The 16,483-nt window shown below is 63.7% G+C and overlaps 3 protein-coding genes across 6 annotated transcripts; all 3 read right to left on the reverse strand.

Annotated features, from left to right (window-relative positions):
• Positions 1-783: 783 nt before the first annotated feature.
• MIDN (midnolin) lies at positions 784-10,069 on the reverse strand. Of its 4 annotated transcripts, none has more exons than XM_040240206.1 (9): positions 10,007-10,069; positions 8,181-8,813; positions 7,094-7,181; positions 6,840-6,902; positions 4,712-4,840; positions 4,322-4,627; positions 4,006-4,150; positions 3,542-3,787; positions 784-2,864 (listed from the first exon to the last, which is right to left on the reverse strand). In XM_040240206.1, exons 2-9 carry the CDS (start codon positions 8,411-8,413, stop codon positions 2,587-2,589), a joined length of 1,488 nt encoding a protein of 495 aa, XP_040096140.1. In that variant the 5' UTR covers positions 8,414-8,813; positions 10,007-10,069; the 3' UTR covers positions 784-2,586. The 4 variants fall into 4 exon arrangements, with proteins under 4 accessions (XP_040096140.1, XP_040096139.1, XP_040096143.1 ...); XM_040240205.1 differs by having other exon boundaries at positions 4,006-4,153; XM_040240209.1 differs by lacking the exon at positions 4,712-4,840.
• On the reverse strand, positions 9,131-11,730 carry LOC120864494 (basic salivary proline-rich protein 2-like). The gene is made up of 4 exons (XM_040241565.1): positions 11,648-11,730; positions 11,483-11,534; positions 10,007-10,204; positions 9,131-9,700 (listed from the first exon to the last, which is right to left on the reverse strand). Exons 1-4 carry the CDS (start codon positions 11,728-11,730, stop codon positions 9,131-9,133), a joined length of 903 nt encoding a protein of 300 aa, XP_040097499.1.
• A 1,432-nt stretch (positions 11,731-13,162) lies between these two features.
• On the reverse strand, positions 13,163-15,554 carry ATP5F1D (ATP synthase F1 subunit delta). The gene is made up of 4 exons (XM_040240210.1): positions 15,129-15,554; positions 14,352-14,505; positions 13,778-13,866; positions 13,163-13,687 (listed from the first exon to the last, which is right to left on the reverse strand). Exons 1-4 carry the CDS (start codon positions 15,267-15,269, stop codon positions 13,565-13,567), a joined length of 507 nt encoding a protein of 168 aa, XP_040096144.1. The 5' UTR covers positions 15,270-15,554; the 3' UTR covers positions 13,163-13,564.
• Between the last annotated feature and the right edge of the window lie 929 nt (positions 15,555-16,483).

The raw sequence follows: 16,483 nt of genomic DNA on the forward strand, positions 1-16,483 counted from the left end.
TCAGGGAGCCCAAGTGAGCGGTAGTGGAAGACGCAGACTAGGGAAGTTCCCAGCCAGAGCTGGGGAGCTAGGAGTGTTCCTGGGTAGGACACAACCCGAGCAAAGGCCTGGAGGCTTGATCGCAATGGTCAGGGCTGGGGAGAGCTGGAATGCAAGGCCTGGGAGGCCGAAAGGAGTCCAGTAAGGGCCAGGGTGGAGCCAAACTGAAGGGCCTTGAGTACCTGCCCTAGGCCCTGGCTTGACTCTGGGCGCAATAGGTGTCCGGGAAACCTGGCACCCCTCCCCCCAGGGGTGAAGCTTGGGCCAGGGGTCCTCAGGCTGCCCACTCCTGGCCCCCCATGCGTGGGCGGGCGGATGTAACTACTTCCCCCTTTCTGTGGCTGGGGAACCCATGGCCCCGAGTATGTGGCCAGGTTTCCCTGGAGACTGAGTATCTGGGCTCGCCTGCAGCCCACTTAGAACTGAGGCCCCACCCAGGGCACACAGCCCTCGGGCAGCCCCGTGCCCACACCCTGCAGGACTTCCGGCCTTGGGTACTGGGAAGTGGCCTGCCCCTCCCTCCCTTGCCAGACAGCTTCCTGCCCACCCTCACCCCAGGGCGGGGAGGGGGTGTGGGAACTGTTATGGGACCCACCCGTCTCCCCGCAGCCCTTCCACTCTCCAGAGTGGTGGGCTACCCCAGCATCTGACCTGGTGGCCCTCCTGGGAAAGACCACCCTCTCTCACACTCAGAACCCCTTCAATAACCACTTCACCCTCCAGGCGAGCAGGCCGGACGTACACTTGTGTTTCATTTTCTGTTTATTCCTTGAAGTCACGGTGTTTGTGTAGGCTTCTTTTCCAATTTCATGTTTTCATACAGGAAACTCCCACAAGGTGCTGGGACACCCCACAGCCCGACCCCCGCCCCGAAGGTGGGTAATGCTTTCTGGGGAGGGGCCCTCCCAAGGGCAGAAAGAGTGGACAGTTCCTGCCTGGGGCCTCCACCCTCAGACCAGCGGAGGCACAGACGTTATTTAAAATCGTTAAAAAAAAAAAAAATCCATCAGAACACACATTAAATAGATATCCAAGACAGCGTTTCAAAAACAAACCCGCCCCTTTTTCTTTTTTTGAAAAATGAAAATAAAAACAAAATCCTTGACCCCTCCCCTCTGACCCCCCCTGCCCTCCCACCGCCCCCCCACAAAAAATGTACAGAGCTACAATTAACACAAGATGTTCACATCTGAAACCATTAACTTTAAACACATAACCTGGGGTAGGGTGAGGACCTGGGGTTCAACTAACAAGGAGGGGCAGGCAGAGGGTGGGGGGAGTGTTGCGCAGCAGAGGGGCGGGGCCAGGACAAGACTGACAGGTGGGGGGCAGGGCCCAAACATCTCCATTATCAGTAAAAAATAAGTGAATGAAAAAATAACTCCACCCCCATTGAAATGGCCCCAATAGTGGGGAGGTCTGCCCCTCTGCCCTGGGGATGCCCCTGGGGCAGGGATGTGAGTGGGGGGGGTCCAAATTAGACCAGCAGCGAACCCCCCCCACGGGGGGTTAATGCTACACAGCTTTCCCCCTAGCGGGGGTTTCACAGCTCAGCACCCCGCCCCTCCTGGCTGCTGAAGGGCCCCCCAGACACAGTCCACAGGCCCAGATCCCTCAGGTTGGGTGGGGAAGAAGGGCCGGGGGTGGGGCATCATCCCGGCCCCCCTCCCCAGCCATTTCTCTCCCTATTGTTCAAGAGATTCCCAACCACTATTGGCTCAGTCAGAAAATTAATAGTCTATAAATACCCCAAGCGCAGAAAAACGGGGTGGCGTGGGAGAAAACGCACAGTGCGTGGACGGCGGCAAAGGCTGGCGGATGCTCCGCCCCCCTTTCCTTTCCTGACAGGAAAGAGTCCCACACCCCGCCCGCAGCCCAAGGCAGGCTCTGGCCAGCCTCTCCCCTGAAACGGCTTTTCTTTTCTTTTCCAGGAAAAGGTACATGGAAAAGGAAATCAGGAACAAGAGTTCGAACATGGAAGAAGAGAAGCAATCCTTGGCCGTCATGGGCTTGGTCGCGGTTGACGCGCACCTGACCGCGGGGTTCCTCGCCCGATGGTTTCAGAGCCAGGGTTTGCGGTGGGGGCTCTCCTCTCTGCGGCCCCCTCCCCTGTCTGTAAAGTGCATAATGAGGCATCTACGTTTTTGACTTAAACCTGAAAGGAGTGGGGAGGGCGGCAGAACGGAAGGGGGGGGCGGCTTCCTTGTCTCCACTCTCTCTCAACCATCTGGAAAGACTGCTACATATTTGGAGCTTGGGAAGGTGGGCGGGAGGGACCCAGTGCAGGTCGGGAGAAGGATGAGGCAATGTAGGAAGGGGCGGGGAGTGTGAGCCGAATCAAGGAGGCAGGAACCCAAGTCCACGGAGAGTTTGGAAAACCATGGGAGGAATTGAAATTTTAAAAAAGGAAAAAAAAAAAAAAAAAGAACCCACCAGAAGGACACGGAACCGGGAGGAGGGAGCCTCTTGCTGCACCAACAGACAGCCTGCCCTCCCATGTGAGGCCACACTGTCGGCCACCCAGGGCTGGGGCGAGGGACAGGGTTCCTAGGCCACCACAAACTCTGACTTGATGTCGGGGTTCACTTCTGGCTTCCAGACGGAGTCCTCGAAGTCAAGGCCCAAGCCGGCCGCCTCGCTGGGGCCGCCACCTCCCCCACTGCTGGTGCTGTCGCTGCGGCCAGCCTTGCGGCTGGGTGGCCAGTGGTAGGGACCGCGGGCATCACGCCGGGCCTTTCTGCGGAGCCGTTTCTGCTGGAGCAGCAGCTGCAGGCGCTCCACCTTACAGCGGGTGGCTCGGTTCTCTGTCTGCCGCAGCCGGTCCCCTGCAGAGGACGCAGTGGGCATGACCCTGAGGGTCCCTTGGAGGCCAGAGTCCCAACCAAATATGAGGACCCCCAGCAGCTGCCCCTGGATATCAAGCCGCCCAACCCAGGACACTCCCTCCAGCGAGGGAGCCAGACAAGAATATCTACTGAACCTTCCGTCAACTGGGGCTGTCAGCCCCGTGAGGGCAGAGCTGGCCCAAGACAGCCCTTAGTGACTCAGCTGTCATAAACATTAGCTGCTCAGGCTAAACATTAGCTGTTTCCCCTTCAGGACCTGGGCTCGGGGGCCCACTTCACAATTCTGAAGGACTCCGAATGTGTCCGGAATAACCGGGTTTTGTCGGGGCAGGGGGGCACAAGCTGCCTTTGAGCAGGAGGAGAAGCTAACCCCCTCCCTCCCTCAGGCTGACTAGGCCATTCACAGTGGCTTCACCCACCATCTGCATAAGGTGCCTGAGGGGGGTGAGGAGGAAGTGTGGATGGAGCCCCCTCTGGAGGGCACAAAGACACTGTGTGCCCCAACACACACACTCCCTTCTCTACAGGCGCCTGCAGAGCAGGGCGAGCTGCAGCTGGTGGCCCCCTCCCCACCACTGGGGGCTCAGCTGCTGGAAGAGGCACACAGAGGGGCCTTGAGAGACCCATGGAGGGGGGGGTGCAAGGGGGACACTTACCCGGGGGCTTGCACAAGCGGGCCTGGCTCAGGGAGGCCGGGGCCGCGGCCGCCAGCTTCTCACAGGAGGTAGTTTTGGGGCCGAGGTCTGGGGTGCACTGGGCGTGGCAACGCAGCTGTGTGAGTGATGGGGGCATGCCCTGGTAGTGCCGTGTGGCACTTAGGAGGTCATTGAGGATCTGCAGGATGGTCCCGATGTCCCGCCTCGGCCGCCCACTGCTGTCCTGGCAGTTGGGGTGCAGCGTGCCTGTGGGGAGACACGGATGAGGACACTGCAGTGGTGGATGAGTGGCCTTGGCAGCGCAGGGTTCCACATGTACATAGGACACCCCTGGCTGACCTGGGCATGTGCACCCCCATTGGACCTGTGGCTGGCTGCATAGCCAGGCATGTGCATGGCCACCCCGGGGAGCGTCTCATCCCTACTGTGTGTGTTACCACTCATGGGGACACTTTGACACCTACCAGAGAAGGTCCCTGAGAAGACCCCCGGGGCGTGGTTCACGAAGCTCTCGATGACTGCGCCAGGTTTTCGGGAGCGAGAGGTGGGGCTGCCTCCAGTGGGGGATGTGGGGCTGGCACCAGTGCTGGCAGCGGGGGAACAGTCCATCTGCTGATGGGGGAGGAGGGCATATGAGCTTGGGGTGCGAGGGTAACCCTTGGGGTTCAGGGCCAGATCACCCACGCAAGCCCAGGTTGTGGGGAAAACTATGGGATTCTGGATACAGAAGACATATCTGGGGCTCTGCTGTCCTCCCGCTGCACCCTTCCCCAGACTCACCTCGGGGCAGGTGGTAGAGGCCGAATGGGAGCGGAAAGAGCCGGCTGTGACAGGTGAGGATGCCGGGGCAGGGCTGGTGGGCACTGGGGGGACACGGGCGGCACTTGACACTGGCCGGCAGGGAGAGGACACAGGGGTGGTGGTCATGCTGGGGTCCCCGCGGGTAGCGGCGGCAGCAGCAGCCAGCACGTGGCGGTGCTGCAGTGGGGCATGCTGGGCTGCGAGCTGCAACTGGACAAACATCATGTGGTCCCCCACACGCAGCGCCAGGGTCAGCGGCGAGCGGCCTGACAAGAAGTCACTGACCTGCAGAGAGAGGCCCGTCAAGCCTAGGGCCCCAGCCCGCAGTGCCCCCAGCCCGGCCCGGCCCGGCCCCCCACGCTGTGTGACCTGGGGCCTCGCGCCGCCCCTCTGTGGGTTCTGGGGTCCCTGTCGGTGCCACGGATGCTTAAATAAAATGAATCGGTATTTCCGGAAGCCGCCTCCGCCAGCCCGGCCCAGGTCAGGAGCCGCTGGGGACTGTGGGGGGACAGAGGCAGATGAGACGGGGGCCTGGCCCACCCTGGCCAACTTGGTTCTTTCAAGGGGAAACCAAGCCAGAGGGGGCGGGGCCCAGACGGCATCTCTGCTCTCAAACAACCCCCAGCTCACACCTCTCCCCACCCTCTCTCTGCCTGTGCACACTGCAGGGGCTAGGCTCAGGCCCCCTCCCAGCTAAGCTACTCGGACAGCGAGTGGGTGGAATTCCTGGACAAATTCTTGTCCTAACCTTTGCTTTCTCAAGATAAATATTTATCTGTCCTGGGCGGGGCTGAAGCTGAGGGGGAGGCGTTGCCTCTGCCGGCGGTAGGGGGGCCGTGACCATTCACTCTGTGGCCTTAGTCCCCCAAGGCCTCAGTACAGCCCATGCAAACATGAATCTCCAACCTGGCAACCCCTTTGGAGTAGGTGAGGCGCCCGTAAGATCCCCCCATCTGCACTGGACCCCTCCTTTGGGGGCACGCCAGCACTGTGCTCTCCCCAGGGGCTGGGATTGTGTGTGTGGGGGGGTGGAGGTTTCTGAGAAATGACACAGGCCGGGATGACTCAGAACCACCTCCTCCCTGCTCTCTGCTGGCAGCGGCTGGTGTAACCTTCCCTGCTTTGGGGGCCATTGGGAGGAGCCAAAGGAGGCGGACAGAGCGCACTCCCTACTCCCCGCAGACCCTTCTGCATGTGCCCTCCCCAGCCCCAGAGATGCCCTTTGCAGAAAGGGCCTGGGTGGCTTTGTAAGAGTGGCTGCCCCCCCCCCACTCCACCCTGTAACTTCCTCCCAGGGGAGGGCAAAGGGGCAGGCATGACTTGGTGCCAGGCAGGGAAGCAGTGCTGGGAGCCCAGTCACTCCGCCCAGCACCTCCCCGACTCCCTCCTGACGCAGGCACCCTGGGGCGGATGTGAACCCAACACGCCCCAGGGGCCCCCTGCCAACCACAGCACCGCCCCCCCCTCCCCAGGAGCAGGGAGCTCAGGTCACATCTGCCCCAAAAAGCACACCCCCAGCTGGCTCCCGGCTCTCCCCCAACTCCTCTGCCCCTCCCAATGGCGGACCACCCAGCTCCCAGGGCCCCTCCTCCTCCCCTGTGCTAGCCGCCGGCTGGCAAGGGCAGGACGCAGCACGCCGGGGAGGGGGCGAGGGCCTCAGGGCAAGAGGAAGGGAAGCCGCTGAGCAGGTTCTGAGGCCGGGGGCCAGACCAGCCAGGGAGGCCGAGGACTTGCCACCCCCACCCTGGCAGCAGGCGGATAGCTGAGGCCTGTGTCACCCTCCTGGGAGGAGGGCCCCACTGCCAGAAAAATGAGGAAAGGAGGGAAAAAAAAAAAAAAGCTGCAACAAAACCGGGAACCCTGTGTGGGCCAGCCCCAGCCTTCCTCCTCATCGCCCTCCTGCGCTTACTAAATATTTTCCTAACATCCTGTCTGGGCTGTGCTGGCCCCAGGGCTGGGCGCCCCCACCCCCTCCCCCTTTTGGGGCAGAGAACAAAGGCCAGAGGAAGGAGGGGTAGGGGTGACTCCCCACCCCTCACGATGGGGTCACAGAAGGCGGAAGGAATGTCACCCAGAACCACCCCCCCCCCATCAGAAATGTTAAAAAGGTTGCTCTGGGTAAACCGCAGTCTGGGCAGGGGGAGCTCAACGACAAAGCTGGTGGGGCTGGGGACGCAGGCCCCAGTGTGTGGGAGTGGTGTGAGAGCATGGGCCAAGGTCACCCCGCAGACAGGCTTGTGAAAGATGGGCCCCCTCCCCCATGGAGGCCACCGTGGGAGAGAAGACTCTCAAGGTCAGGTGGAGAGTGCTGGGGGGGGCGGGGAGGAGGAAGAGGAAGCTGGGTGACCAGGCCAAGCTGGCACGAAGGCGGAGCGGCGCGTCCCCTCCCCTTCCCACAGGCCTCCTGGGAGCACAAACAACCCCTAAGCTCTCCGGAGTGGCTGGGCACTCCCCCGGTTGCCCCCAGGGGTGGGGAGGGCGCTGGCGCGCGTCTTACCTGCGTCTCTGTCAAGCTCTCCAGGGCCTGCATCACAGATTGTTCTGGCCTGGAGGCCTGAGACTACAGAGAGAGGAAGGAAGAAGAGGAGACCCTGAGGGTGGGCCCTGAGGAGGAGTAGGGTGGGGTGGGGTGGGGTGAGGTGGGCAGTCCTGCAGGGACAGGGTTCCTTGTCAGTACTGGAGGGTGTGCTCGCAGGGGAGGGGGCTGCCTGCTAACTTGGGGCTTCGGAGCTCGCTGCCCCAGCCATTTACCATGAGGCCCGCCTCCACGGTGGGCACCAGCGTCAGCTTGCTGCCATCCCCCACGCCGAACTCCTGCAGCTTCCCCGAACTGAGCCGGCTGAGGGGGGGAGGAAGGAAGAGGGTGAGGCTACGCCGCCGCCGAGACAAGGCAGGGACTCGGAAGCAGAGTCCGCGGGGGAGGGCTATGCTTATGTGGTAGAGACAGGAGTCCATCGCGCCCACCCCTTCCTGGTTTCCAGATCCAGGGCCCCGAGTTTGTGTGGAGGGTGGAGGTCAGACCCTGGGAGTCCCATGCTGGCAGTTAAGACCCCTTATTCCAAGGAACCCCAGTTCTGCACTGGGACACTCCAGTTGGGCCTCAGCAAGGCACTTTTTCACCATCCAGGCACAGCGCGCCCCTTGGCACACTCCCCCCACCCCGGGGCCGCCCCCCTTATAATTCAACCACCCGGGCCTGGGCTGTCCCTGCGGGCCAAGCGCTTAGCCTTTCGGGGCTTTGCCGGGCGGGCTCCCCTCCTCCCTCCCTCCCAGGCGCAAGCCGCAGCCGCTCAGACAAAGGAGACCCTCCCCCACCCTCCCCTCCCCCACCGGGCCCCTCCGCTGGGGATGGACATTGCGTGTCCCCGGAGGCCCGCGGAGGGAGGGCTCCCCGGCCTGGAGGCGATTTAAATGGCAGGGGGGAGGGGTAGACTGCGGAGAGCGCTCGGTGGAGAGAACAAAGGGGGGCAGAGAGACGCGAGTAGGGGGTGAAACAGCCAGACGCAGAAGGGGCCGCTCAACAGATGCGGAAGCCGGCGGGTCGCAGGCAGAGGAGGCCGCCGCAGAGCACCCCACCCCCGCAGCTGGGACCCCTACTCCTTCCGGGACTCCTGCCTTCCCGTGGGGGACGCCCTCGCAACTGCCTTTGTGCAGCGACCCCGGGCGGGGGAGGGGGCCGAGACTCGCAGGCCGAGCAGAGGGCGCCCGTGAGCGCGCGGCGCGCCCCCGTCCCCCGTCTAACCGCCCCCTTCCTTCCTCGAGCGGCGCGCTCTTTGTTCCCGCCCCGGGGCCGGGGCCCGAGGGGGCGACGCGGGGGCTGGGGGCGCGCGGTACCTACGTGTCTTTGTGGAGCAGCGCCAGGCGCTCCTTGGGCACTTTGAGGCGTTGGGACAGCCGCTTGCGCAGCCCATCCACCGTCTCGTCGGGGGGCACCGACAGCTCGTAGCGGGTGCCTGTCGTGCTGTGGATGGCCAGGCTCATGGGCGCCGTCTCGGACGTCGGGCTCAGCTCGCAGGCGCCGCCGGGGGCCCCGCGCCGGCAGCTCCGGGCGCCGCCGGGCTGCGGCTCCATCCCCGGCCCGCGCTGAGGGGCTGGGGTCCGCGGGGCGCCGCCAATTCTCGCCGCGCTTCCGGGCAGGGCGGGTTGGGGGAGAGATCCCAAACTGGTTTCCTCTGCGTCCCTGGAAGCGGAAGGCAGCGAGCGTCCCTTTGGAGAAGCTCCCAGGAGTGGAAGGCGAATGAGGAATCAAAAATCCGAGTGGAGCTCCGAGGTCGCGTCGGCTCGCCGGGGCGCCTTTCTAGGTGGGGACTACACTCCCAACTCCTTTCCAGGACGGCGGGCTCGGGGAAGGGTCCCAGAGAAGGGGGCGCCGCTCACGCAGCCGCGCTCAAGGATGTCTGCTACTGGGGCCGTGCTTCCCCTCGCGTCCCCTCCCTTAGCAACAGCCGCCGCCGCCGCCGCGCCGGAGGATCTGGGGGTGAAAGTAACAGAAAAAAAAGTTATAATGTATCAACGTTCCGAGGGGCGGGGCCGCCGCCCCCTCCCATTCACTACTTACTCCGCCGGCCCGCGCCGACCAATCAGAGTGCGCCGAACGCCCAGTCGGCAGCGTGGCCCGACCAATGGGAGCCGCCGAGGCACCGCCCCACGTGGCCGCGCGGGCCCGCCCCCCAGGTCCGCCCCCTACCCGGTGGCCAAGCAGAGTGCGGCGGGGGCGGGACCGACGCCGCTCCGGCCTGCCCCCGCCCCCGCCCCGCCCCGCCGCAGCCATTCATAAGGCCGGGACCCTCAACAAAGGGCGGGCGGCGAGGCGCTCGGGGCCCAAGATCCCGGGTTGGGGTGGTTTGCCGTGGGATAAGGCGGAGGCCCAAAGCTGGAAGAGTAGGAAGCCGGGGCCTCCCCCTCTGCCCGTCCGGGAAACCGCTGCAAGCGGAAGCGGGACGCGATCCCCGCGCCTCGTGACTGGGTCCCCGCTGAAGGACTCGCGGCAGGGTCGGCCTGCGGCGCCCCCTCTCCCGAGAAGCGTGAAGCCCCTGTAAGGGGTGGAGCTGCGGGCGGGGCCTGCACCCCGGTGACGTGGCCGCTGCCGGACGGCCCCTCTCGCGCCTGTGCCACCTCGCGTCCCACCCCCGTCCCGCGGGCAGAGCCCGCTTCCCGAGTCGCGCCCGCCCGAGCCGTGACGTGACGCGGCGTCCCCGGCTGCGCCCGCGCGCGCCGCTCGGGGGTGCGGTGAGTCAGCAGCGCTGGCGCGCCCTCTGCCGGCCCCGCCCGGGAGCGCTGCCCAGAGACCCGGGCAGGGGGCGCCGATGCAGCCCGGGGTAGAGGGCAGTCAGACGGGACTTGCAGGCGTAAGGGAGCCTAAGAGCGTGAAGCCTCTGCGTCAGTAGACTGGGGCTACACAGTCGGGGAAACAGAGGCCAGAACGGAAACTAACTCAAGGTCACTCGCGGGGAGTGGGAGTGCCCCGGGGGCGGGGCGGGGGCAGAAGTCCAGACTGGGCTCTGCCGGCAGCGCTGAGTCCTTCCCATTCCGGTTCTCAAGGGGATCCCCAGGGTTGGAGACACCTTGAACCCTGCCTGCTCAAAGAACAAAGAAAAGTAGGGCACGCTTAAGAGCCTAGAATGAGAACCCTCTTCGGCCAGTGGGGTCCCGCCCCCCACTCACCGGGAGCGGCCTGTCCGAGGTCCCAACTGTCCTGAATGTACCCACGTCCGGGACGAGTACGCGGTGGCGGAGCCGGTCTGGGGCTAAGCGGGCGGCCCCCGAGCCTTTATCCGCACCGCCTTCCCTCGGGGTGGAGTTTAGGCGGCCAGGGGGCGGGGGGCCGGGCGGGCGGTGACGCAGGCCGGCCCCCGCCCCTGCCTGTCCGCCAGGGCCCTGGGGCACCGTCCGGCCTGGGCCACATGCCCCCTAAGCTTCGCCCTTTTAAACGGGGGTGTGTGGGGGGGGTGTAGCCCTCCTAGAATGCTACGAATCAAGGGACACGGTCGGCAACGCTGACGACTGAGGGCACCCGCACTCCGGCCCCCGCCATAGGGTTTTGGGGTGCACGGCTAGATTAGCTGCCCCGCCCCTTTCCTGCTACCCCAGGCCCGGTGTTTCTGCCTGGGGGCGCCCGCATTGGGGAACGGGAAAGGGGGGCCTGAGTCAGCGGCCTGCGTCCAGGAAAACAGGCCCGAGTCACCTGCCTGCAGTGGGGGTGCCCCAGCCAGCTGCCCTGGCCTCCTGCATCCCTTAACGGTGACCTCAGAGGGTATTTATGGAGCGATTCACCAGCTCCAGGCCTGCCTTGTGCATCCATCATTACCTGCTGGGCTTTGTGACTCTGGAGGGCAGTGACCTTTGTGAGCTCCTGTGGTATGGATTAAGAAAATACGGCAGGTCTCTCCGGAACCCCAGGGATACAGGGCCCTCACCTAAGCCTGGCGATTGACGTTAGCCCATTAGGTTAGCTCACCTGCTGGTGTCCAGCCTTGGCTGTGGGTGTACTCACCCTACCCATCTTACAGGTGATGAAACCGAGGGCATACAGCCATTGGTTTGTCTGCAGCTTTGTCCCTGCAGGTCGTCTCCTGTAGGAGGCTTTCTAAGGGTGACCCTGACTGAGGGCAGGGCCTTCTCTGTCCAGAGGAGGGGGACCCCGGGCCACCCCATCCACTTATCTGTGCCTCCCTTTATCTGACCCAACCACCTCCTCCACCTCCACCCTTGCCCTGGGGCCCCTCCCAGGGCTGTGCTCCTTTCTAGGATGGAGCCAGTCCTCATCCTGCTCTCACCCAAGGCCCCCCAGCCTCTGCCCCCAACCCTGTCACAGGCACACCCAGACACTCCCAGTCCCACAGGATCAGGGCTGGGCCTGAGGGATGGACAAGAGCTTGCCAGAAACAGAAGAGCTCCAGGGAGGAGCAAGTCCACGCCAAGCACAAGAGGCTTGAAAGAGGGCCCCAAGGTCAGGTGTGGGACCAGGCCGTTGGCCTACATTCAGGGAGAGCAGGGAGGCAGCATGGGGGACGTGGGCTCTTGAAGCCGCATCTGAGCACAGTGGGACTCCAGGGCAGGCAGGCCAGGTGGGACCCTCAAGTGAGCAGGTGGCACTGGGTGGGGGTGTTGTGGAGTCCTCAGGTGGGTCTCCGACCTCACCTGGCTGGGTTCTTCTGCCTGCAGGGGAGTGGGCTGGTCCTGGCATGGGACCCTGAGGGTCACACACACAGGAGGGGACCAGCCCCTGCCTGGCTTTGCAAGTCCAAGTTGATAAACATGCCAGATCAGCCTGCTTCAGACTCCTTCTCAGAAGACCCCTCTCACCTGGCTGCTGGTCCCAGGTTGCAAGCACACTCCAGGTATGAGGGCATCCCTTCCTGGGAAGGAGATGAGCTCTTGGGCACCATCTAGCCTGCACTCTCAGTAGGGGGTCATAGTCCCTGGTTCCTGGCCCTGTGACCACTCCCACCCCAGGTGCCCTGACCCCAGGACAAGACGTGGCCTGTGCTGGCCATCCCTGCAGTCTACCAGCACAGGGGTCCCCAGGCCAGGCTCCAAGCCTTGCCCATCCCTCAGGGGGCCTGCTCTGCACTGTGGGGCCCAGCTGTGTCCCAGTCCCAGAATGCTGGAGGCAGGTTCCCTGGTGTCAGGGCCGCTGCTTCAGTGGTCAGCGATGGTCTCCTTCCGCAGGCCCCCTGCCATGTCCTCACTCTGATTTATAGACCAGACAAGGAGCTGGCCAGGAACTAGAAAACCTGTGCCCTAAGCCGGGGGGTGGTGTGTGTGTGGGGGGGGTGGAGGTGGGGGTGGGGTGGGGCTGCACCTGAGCCCCCACAGCAGTTCCAGCCTTATTTGAGCTGGGGGTTCCTGGGCAAGTGGGGGCCAGCCGCTTGCGCTTCACCTGCCCAGAAGGATCAAGCCTGGACAAACGCCCTCTTCAGAGCTGCAAGCTGGCATGGCAGCTCCCGGGACATCAAGCCTCAGAAACAGCTGTGGGACAGTCATTCGCATGGGACCATGACGCAAGACTGCACAGCCCATCTGTACCAATGAAGAGCCCTGGAGTGGCCTGTCACCTTCTGGCTGCCAGTGACACACAGGGAGGCCCGAGCTCTCCCACACATTCACTCCCCTGGAATCTCCTACTGGTCTGCTTGGACCCAGGGCCAGGAAGGGGCAAGGCGACTCTTGCTGGGCACCTGAAGCCAGCTCTAGGGACACCCCTCAGTTGCAAAAAAAGGAGTGACTGGCTGAAGGATGTGGGATAGCACTGAAGCTTCCAGGTGCCAGGATGGCCCCCGCTCAGCCACCCCACCCATCTGGGGCTATTCCAGGGGCCAGAATGCCACAGAGGTGCCAACACCACCAGGGACTTGGCACCCGGCCAGCTGGGGCCACCCACAGGCCAGGCGAACACAGGGCGGGGCTTCCATGGGAGCAGGCAGAGCTGGCCCCTTCCCAGTGCAGCTAGGGCGGGGCGCCCACGGGGCACACGTCAGTCTGGAAACTGGTGGAGCCCTGCTGTCCGCTGGGCAGCCCAGGCCCAGCCCACAAGTGGCAAACCACACCCCTGCCCACCAGCCCCAGACCCAGCTTGGTAACCTTTGCCTGTCCCCACCCTCTTGGGGTGAAGGCCAGAACCCAGCCTGGTTTACTAGCAGTGCCCCCACCTCCCCCAGCTTACTGCAGACACTCAGGACGTTTCAGGACACAGCCTGCGGCCCCAGGAAAGCTGAAGCTAGCGTTCAGTGCTCCACCTCAGTGGGCAGACACAGGAAGCCAGCGAGACGCTGGGCTGAATCTGGAGCCCACCACCAAGCAGGATAAAATCAGTGTAAACAAGTTGGATCCTAGGTCTTTAATATGGGTTGGGCAGGGGGCAGGCTGTCTGCTGGCGGTGGCTAGGAGCAGTGGTCTCTGCAGCAGACACTGCAGGGGCAGAGCGGTGGTGCAGATGGCAGGAGACCCCCCAGGGGGACACCATTCCTCGTGGGCAGGGCAAGTGTCCCAGCTTGCCCCCAGCCACCCAACCTGCCAGAGCTGGCTTGTTTCCCTGGCCAAGGGGCGCTCTGGGCAGAAACTGGCACTGTGCTGCCCCCTAGCGGCTTATTAACAGGACAACTCCCCACAGGCCCGCTCCCTGTCAGCCTGCACCCACGGGGAGCTGGGTCTTCACGCCAGGCCATCCTTGCCCAGCTCCGGCCAGGTCTCCCAGCTGGACCAGTGTGAGGCAGGCACCACCTACTCCAGAGCCTTCACCAAGGCCTCGTTGGCCTCGATGCGGATTTGGATCTCAGCCCGAGTGGCCTCGTCTGCTGCCCCCAACAGCTCCGACTGTGCCTTCTCCAGGTTCGCTTTGGCTGCCTGCAGCGGGTGGGGGTGGGTGAGGGCTGAGTAGGGACCCCATCCCAGCACCTGTTCCCACCAAACCCCAGCTTCCCCCAAGACACTCACCCCCAGATCCAGCATGTCCAAGGTGACAGCTTCCTCAGCCAGTAACTGCACGGAGGAGTCAGCATTCACTGTGACAGAGCCGCTACTCACTGCAGGAAGAGGGAGCTTGAGAGTCAGCCCCACAGCTCCTGTGAGGCTGGGAGGCTGACCCTACAACCTGGCTCCAGGGTTGAAAGGCCTCATCACACAAGTGGACAGGCGGCCACCAAGTGCATCCACTGGGGGCTGGACATGGAAACAGAGACCCCTCTCTTTGCCCAGCAGCTGAGCTAAGGTTGGGGTGATCCCCAGCTGAATTCCAGTGCTGGACAGGAGCCATGCTGTGGAAGACCTTTACAGAACGAAGGACCCCTTCTCCAAAAGGCCCCTGCCAGGCAGCACTCTTAGGTCTCTTCCCCCAGTCTGTCAGTCCCAACTGCTGAGCAGTTACATCCCAAACCACAATTAGACCACTGCCCGTATCGGGGTGGTCTATGTCCCTGGCGCCCTTTCTCAAGCTGCCACCTGAAAACAGGACTGAAAACACTCTGCTGAGACGTGTGTCCCCTACTCTCTGTGTGCCCACTCGACTCACCGAAGTATTTGGAGGTGGTGCCATCTTCAGCGTGGACCACAACCAGGCCTGGCCGCAGGACCTGCAAAGTGGGCACATGGGCTGCAAGGATGCCGAAGGCGCCGGTCTGCGTGGGCACGTCCACCTGGCGGATGTTGGCGCCGTTGAAGAACACCTAGAGAACACACGTGAAGAAAGCTTTACCGAAGGCCAGTCCCTCGAGGCCCAGTAGTCGGTGTCCTCCGTAGTTAACTAGAACAGGACTGACAGCTGCGGGGCGGGGGGTGGGGGAGGAGGCGCACAGGCGGCTCCGCTGCGGCCAATATTTCGGAGGGGTGCAGCACCTTCCTGTACTTGAAGACGAAATCCAGACACCCTAGCCTTCGCGGAAGCAAATACAGTAGTTAAACCACCAGCGAGCCGCCAGGGGAGGAGACACTGAATTCGGCAGAAGGGCCAAGGGGCGCAGGTTCTGAACCCCGCGAAGACGGGTGCATGTCGAAATAGGAGCTGAGGGCAGGCGACCCGATAACTGGGGGCTCGGATCCCAGACCACAGGTCCAGAATGCCGGTGGTCTCCGACCCGAAAGGGCTCGGATCCCGGGCCACACGGAGGAGGGGCGAGGGTCTGGAACGGGGGTCTCCGACCTGAGGGTTGGGAGTTCGCATCCCGGATCACACAGAGAAGGGGCGCGGGTCTGGAGTGGGAGTCGCCGACCTGAGGACTAGGGGTTCGGATCCTGGGCCACATGGGGGAGGGGTCCAGAATGGGGTCCCGAGCACCGTGGACGTCCGAACCTGCGTGGGTGAGGCGAAGGTGAAGGACATCTGTCCTGGACCCGCGGCAGGGGCCTGAGCAGGGGGGGCCTCGGCGTAGGCGCGGACCTGGCGTACGAGGTGGCCCAAACCCGGACGGCGGAGCAACGCGGAAGGCAGCATGACGGTTGGCGGACAGCGGAAGGCAACGCGGAGGCGAGCTCACTGTTGTTAAACGCGAGCGGCCTGGAGGGCGAGAAGGACGACGCGAGAGGACTTGTGGGAGAAGGATCCTGGTGAGAGCGCACGCGCGAACTACGACTCCCGGCGCGCTGCCCGCGATGCTGAAGACGAAGCACCACCTGCGCGCGTGGCATGCTGGGGATTGTAGTTTCCTTCCGGCGAGCGCTCCAAGCTCGGTGGTACAGTGAGGGAGATCGGTTACATGGCTCTGCACCCTGAGGACCAGAAGCCTGCGCGGAGAAGTTACGGAAACACTTAATTCAAGATTTTGGGGACGCTCGTTGGATGTCAGGCGCTGGGGAGACATCAAGGAAATAGCGAGATTCCTGCTCTAGTTTGGGGTGGTGGGGGCGTTTAACAGACATTAACGTAATATATGAGCGTCCGAGGTGGCAATAGTGGTAAAGAACCTGCCTGCCAATGCAGGAGACGCAGGTTCGACCTTTGGGTGGGGAAGATCCCCTGGAGGAGGCACGGCAACCAGTCCCAGTATTCTTGCCGATACAATCCCGTGGACAAAGGAACCTGGTGGACTACAGTCCATAGGGTCGCAAAGAGTCGGACTCGACTGAAAAGACAGCACGCGCGCAACATAGTTTATAAGTTGTGCAGCACGTTAGGAGGTAACAAATACATAAAAATAACAAAGGGGCGAGGGCCGGATAGAACAGGCTGCGACTGTGGGAGCTGCAGGCGGCGAGCCAGGGACGGCATCCCAGGTAGAGAGTGTCCAGCTCCCGCACACGTCCAGCGGGAACCTCTTGGCTGTAACCCTAAGGGCGCCGGCAGAGGGCGCACTGCGCCCAGAGGTGCGCTCCCCGCGGCCCCGCCCGGCCACCGCCCCCGCGCGCTGCTGACGCAGGGGCGCGTGCGCGCGGGCGGCCCAGGGCTGTGCTGACGTCACCGCGGCCCGCGCCGCCTAGCTCGCGGCGCTGACGTCACCGCTCCGCCCCCGCGCTCCGGCAGGTCGTCTCCAGGGGTTGGGTCCTAGCCCCCACCTTGGGCTCCGGGAAAACGCTAAGTCGCGGGGCTGGGGCTTACATCGGAAAGAGCCTTGGCTGAGGAGCGGACGGATGCAGAGCGCAGGGGAGAGGTGTCACACCGGGGCCCGTGGCTGCGCAGGTGCTGTGTCCAAAAGAGGCTCCCACACCAGG

Source organism: Oryx dammah, unplaced genomic scaffold (genome assembly GCF_014754425.2).
Source record: "Oryx dammah isolate SB20612 unplaced genomic scaffold, SCBI_Odam_1.1 HiC_scaffold_5, whole genome shotgun sequence".
Lineage (NCBI taxonomy): Eukaryota > Metazoa > Chordata > Mammalia > Artiodactyla > Bovidae > Oryx > Oryx dammah.